The 5,859-nt window shown below is 35.9% G+C and overlaps 1 protein-coding gene across 1 annotated transcript; it reads right to left on the reverse strand.

Annotated features, from left to right (window-relative positions):
• Window positions 1-5,859, reverse strand: LOC142336973 (uncharacterized). The gene is made up of 4 exons (XM_075385973.1): window positions 5,087-5,859; window positions 1,413-2,264; window positions 782-924; window positions 1-438 (listed from the first exon to the last, which is right to left on the reverse strand). Exons 1-4 carry the CDS (start codon window positions 5,515-5,517, stop codon window positions 89-91), a joined length of 1,776 nt encoding a protein of 591 aa, XP_075242088.1. The 5' UTR covers window positions 5,518-5,859; the 3' UTR covers window positions 1-88.

The raw sequence follows: 5,859 nt of genomic DNA on the forward strand, positions 1-5,859 counted from the left end.
TATCAAAGTAAATTACTATGGTCTCAAAAAAAGAGAGAATAGAAAACAAAGCGTTCACATTAAATCATCTATAATCTACAAAACACCCTCATTGGTCTTCAAAACGGACTAAATCATTAAAATAAATAGTAACAGTTTTCAATTTGTTGCTCAAGTAATTTTGCTCAATCTCAATGTATTCGCCCAATTTTGCATACATGTTCATAATCTGCTGTGCATCTATATTTTTGGGCAGCAACACAGCAATGTTGTATGAAAACTTTCTAGCATGTGACAACAATTTTGACAAAGGAGGAGTAATCATAGTTTCGCAGTCAAACACTTCACATTCGAGGTAATTGGGACCACCCCACGGAGGTGATAAGAATAGTGCATCTACTTCGAAAGGCTCCAGCTCCAAAAAGTCACTCGCAATGAAATCTATCCGATCAGCAACTCCTATGAAAACCATTTATCTTCAATATTATCGCTGTACTGTCAAAAACCATTATGAAGCAAGATACCGAATTGACACGCTAATAATCCGATTAGGATTTTACTGTTTTTGCCCAACACCACCCCTCACCCAGCATATTCTGTGGGTTCATATTAATTGCACCCTCCAAGCGTACGTACCAGATTTTTACACAATTATTTGCTTTGTAATGGCACGTGCTCTAACTGAAAGGTAGATGGGTGGGGACACAAACGGAAAAGATCCCCTGATCCTTTAATGAACATTGGAGACCAAGGGAACAGAAAAAGAGGGAATATATATTTCATGGACTTAAGCGAGACTAACCATACACTTTGGCATTATGTCTGGCAATTGCGACTTTTTCAGGGTCAATGTCAACGCCAATTACGTGTTCGCATGTGAAGCCGAACTGAATTGAGTTACCCCCAGAACCGCAGAATGCATCCAAAATTACGTCTCCGTAACACCTGTTCAAAACAGAAAATGACATTGAGAGTGAGATCAGTAATAAATAGTTACGCCCAATATGAATTTCATTCTTTCAACTATAATCAAAATCAAAATTTTCGTTGAGCATTGATCATTAAACAACATTAACAGTACTGGTAGTAAAAATTATCAAACTCACTTCCACAGTATACAAGCGCAGTATTGACAACGCGCCGAGCAGTGAAGTGCAATAGCTTCTGATCAACTACAGCTGGGGGATGTCTAAATGTAACCACGATTGACCCCCTGAGAAATCTATTGAAAGACTAAGGGCAAACAACGAGGCATTCTTAAAAAATTTTCATGAATATCAAACCACTGAAGTCGGCAGTTTATCGTTAAATTTAGGGTATCTTTAACGCCATTAAAAATGTTGCGATAATAAAAAGCGGGAAAATGGATTAGGCAAGTAAACAAAAAACCGAAAAACGAACAAAATTACCATAGAGTATATCTAATTGCTCACCTGTTGGCATGATGCTCGGCTATTTTCTCAGGTGTGATCGAGAACCATGACTCCTCGTCCAGGAGACAGCCGTGATCAAATTTAGAGAAAATTCTGTACCTCTGTGACCAATACTTTTCTAGTACTTTTCCTTGCAAATCTCCGTCTCTGAAAGGTCTTCGTGCTTTTTTGGCAGACTTTGAGACATTTTCATTTTCAGGATGATTTTGTCTTTCCATGGGTTGAATTTGAGCTAAGTCTGTCTTAAGTTCAGGAAATTTGAGCTTTGCATCTTCAGAACCCTCTTCACGACATGATTCATCTTCCAAATTAGCCACTACCTTCTCAAACGTTGTTTGATTATCGCTGCCTTCTTCCTTGAAAGCTTCGTTTTCGGAACAGCTCAAATCACAGACTTCTTTTTCGGCTACCTCTCTAGCCCAGTTGTCCGTTATCTCTGATTCCGTCGACTTGAACTGTTTCTTTCTATATCGCTTCCGCCGTGACGCAGTTTTGCAAAACTTCACGTGAACAGATTTAAATTTGCTATTCGTGAACTGACTTTGGCTCCAATTGCATCTCAATGCGATTAATGTCTCTTGCATCGTACTCTGAAGAACATCAAATTTTTCTTCGGGTGACAATTGCTTTTTGACAGAAATTTCATTGTCTATTGCGTCATTATCATGAGTTTGAGCATTTTCACTGATTGTTATTGGTGCGTTAGCCATTTCTTTCAGGCAACAAGCCACACTTATGTTATACTTTGCACAGTGTATTCCAGTTCCTTCGTAGTTTTCACTGTTGCTAGGCTGTAGTTTCGTCAGCTCCTGAAGTTGTGACTCATCTGCTTTGATAATGTCGTGCCAAAGTCTGAAAATATGAGTATAAGTCATATATTCACAAACCGTAATCAGGAATGGTACAGGAGGTAATATGACATTTTAAAAACTTCAATGAAAAAGCTCTGACGTTTCCTCAGATCTACGTTAACTTCAAATTTTTAAAACTTGACTCGAATAATTTTCGAGGAAGAAATTGAAACAGGCGTTCATTCAAAAAATCAAATTGTTACTGAAACGAGCAATCATTGATCCTGCAAAGCGTTATGGCCGCACACAATTGAACAAAGAATTTTCCATTAACTAGGATAGGCACAAGCTATTTAACAATGCGGAGACAAGTAACCAATACGTTATTACGTCCAGATAACCTGCGAATTCGTCCCCACAATCAACTATTAATTTACAATACTTTATATATATTTTAGCTTCGTACGCTTAAATATGTGCTACTAATGACGCGTGCGAATTACACTTAGGTTTTCGATCTGCCTGGATTAGTGACTGACCGAATTGGTAACTTTTTGTTTTGCAATCATCTGGACGTTGATGGTGAATTCACCTCAAGTGCAACTAACGCAAAAACAGACACGATTGGATTCAATCTAGTATCTTTCCTAACTCCAGTAAGCTATATACATCATACCAATTAATTTTGTTAAAGATAGGACATAGTTTAAAATATATTTGACTGAGAAGTAAAACTTGGGAAATTTCTTAAAATTAAACTTATTCAAGTTGAATTGAACAATCAGCATTACGAATATTAACGATATTGAGCATAACTTTTTCGGTCATGATTATATGTTTAGTTGATATATTCAGTTGTGATTATTCAGTTGATTAGGCGAAACTCGATTAGGCGAAGTGAATTTTTGGTTACAGGACAATTTACCCAATTATATTTTACCTGACCTGCCATTTTACCCAATGCCAACTTACCCAATGCCCCTTGATCTTTTCGTTCAATTATCCGGTGTTCGGTTGTGATAGGTTCATATCAAGTCCCACGGCCAATTTAATTATACAGTTGGGGTTGTTTGACCCTAAATTTAAACTGCAAAATTGCATTCATTTGTAAGTGGATCTCACAACCAATCCTATTACAATGTACTCTTAAATATCCCTTGTGACCAATGCTTAACATGAATTTAATTACCGGTTTTTGAATTAAATAAGCGAGCAAACGTAATTCAAAACAAAGAAAATTTAAAAGTACTTAAGTTGCCATTACATTTCGCACTCTCAACGTAAGTACATTTGAAAGTATTAAAATAATTACATTCCACGCGCTCTGTAAAAAAATAATCCAACCTAAAAGTAATTGAAATTGACGATTAGTGTAATTAAAATCCACGCTTTTGATATTTATAGCTTTTATGTAACCAAAGTTCTCAAAGGTAATTAAATGTCACTACATTTGATTTTGTCATTGTGAATTTCAATAACACAAAACTACTAAAGGTACTTACGAGGCTAAATTTTAAATTGTCCAGCTAAAACGGTAAGTAGAAATCACGTAAATTCTACTTAGGAAAGGTAGCAAGTATATTCCACAACACACATAGGGCAGCGAAATTGGCATAGGGACAAACAACTCCTAATGTATAGCCAATTATAATCCCATGTTCGGTTGTGATAGTTTCATATTATGTCTCAAGGACCATTTAATTATATAGTCGATTAAATAGTCGTTCCAAATAATTTTAGCAATAGGGTAAATTAAAAATGGCATTGGGTAAAATGGCGGGCTGGGTTTCATAGCAGCGGGTAAAAGTGCATTGGGTAAAATGGCATTAGGTAAAATGAAATTGGGCAAATTTTCTAGACATCGAATTTCGATAGTCATTAGGCGAGAATGCTGAGTTTTGTGTAAAGTAGGCGAATACCAATTAAAACACTACTTACTTCAAAATCCACTCAATGTCAATTGACCCTAATAGTCTTCTTAACAATAAGTTAATAAAAGGACATACAAAACGTTTCAATTTTTCAACGTTTCGCATGTTTAACATTATTTACATCTGATGTAAAACATTAAACTACGGGTTGAAAAAACGTACGAAGAATTGGAGGAGTTGGATCTGAAATAAATCGCAAAAATTCTTAAAATTTAAAAACTCCGGTCACTTTTTGATGGTTTTTTCAGCTAATTTTCTATGAATACAATGTTATGGTCACTTCACTGCATTATATTACAAAGCGAATATTGCAGTACCTCCTTTGAGTCTTTTAATTGGCATTCGCTCACATAATTTTAGTTCAGAATTATCGCCCAATGGCTACAAAATTTTTTTCGCCTAATATTTTACGCCCCCCGTTGATAGATTCGTCTAGTATTCAGGGTCAATGAAGCATTCAAATACGGTTACCTCAGGAAGTTTGCAAATAGTGCTTAATTTCAGCCAATGAGAATAGAGCTTAATTATTCAGCAAATAGTGCTTAATTATTTTTGATCTACTCTCCCAATTGTACTGTTTTATTTTCCGGTCAGATTTACTGACATAATGAAGAAAACCCTGACACCAACAAAATTAATTATAAGTTCAGCAACATTGAGAACTTTATGCCAAGTCTGTTTCGCATGAAGTTATTTAAAATGTAAATTTTAGAAGAGCCGCATTGATACAACTGTATGCCCACAAAGTCTGAAAAACTAACACAACATACACAAACTTAAACATGTATATGTTTAGACTATCGAGATAGTAACACAAACTAATCGCTGAGACTAATCACATCAAACTTAGTTGACAGAATTAAAATTTTTGAAAAATTAGGAAAGAACACGGAATGTACTAATAAGACGATGTCATTCTGAAATCAGGATGTGACTTTGCTATAGGACCTACTTTTTCTGTTCTTCATTTCTCACTTCAGATCCTATAAATGAAACAGGCAGTCCCATCTGCATCATCAATTGTTCCTCTTCAGTTAAAGGACTCTGTTCCTCTGTTTCTGAGCTTACTTCTCTGTTTGTCTCCGAAAGCCATTCATCGTTACCTGATCCACTGACCTTCTCATTTGAACCTTCAGTCAAATCTACCTCTTCACGTCCAACACAAGCATACTTATTGTGACCGGACTTCATCTCGCATTTTGACTCAAACTCGATATCTAAATCGCTCACTCCACCGTTGTTGAAAATCTCAGATTTTGAATGTTTGAAAGATATAGAGTCATTCAAATAGACACGCGTAACACGTAACGATGTCTGATCTGTATTTTGATGTTTCGAATTGAACAGAAATTCTGCTAGAATTTCGCTGTCTTCATAGCCCATTGCTTATCGTATAACACACTATGCCATTCAACTGAAGCAAAGACGGCATTTCTATTTCCATGATCAAGGAAACATGTAACAATCGAATAGAAAGCGTGTAGAACGGGCGATTATCTTTGAAAAGCATTAGTAAAGAACAGTATATAAAATTACGATGGCCAATGAAATAACTACTCAAGTTGAAAACGCAAGAAATAAACCAACTACAGGTGAAGAGACAATGCAGCTATTTGAAAAAAATGGACCATCCGTTGCGCACAAATTATCTAAATAAAGCACAGAATATCACCGCAAAATTCGTCAGAATCCTATCAAAATAAACAGTTAACATTCCACCTCTCG

Source organism: Convolutriloba macropyga, chromosome 3, assembly GCF_964194025.1.
Source record: "Convolutriloba macropyga chromosome 3, txConMacr16.3, whole genome shotgun sequence".
NCBI lineage: Eukaryota > Metazoa > Xenacoelomorpha > Acoela > Convolutidae > Convolutriloba > Convolutriloba macropyga.

Coding starts and splice junctions, on each gene's coding strand:
- LOC142336973 (XM_075385973.1), bottom strand. CDS start 5,517: ATGGGCTATGAAGACAGCGAAATTCTAGCAGAATTTCTGTTCAATTCG. Junction 925..1,412: donor GCCGAGCATCATGCCAACAG/GTGAGCAATTAG, acceptor TGTTTTGAACAG/GTGTTACGGAGACGTAATTT. Junction 439..781: donor ACATAATGCCAAAGTGTATG/GTTAGTCTCGCT, acceptor TGGTTTTCATAG/GAGTTGCTGATCGGATAGAT.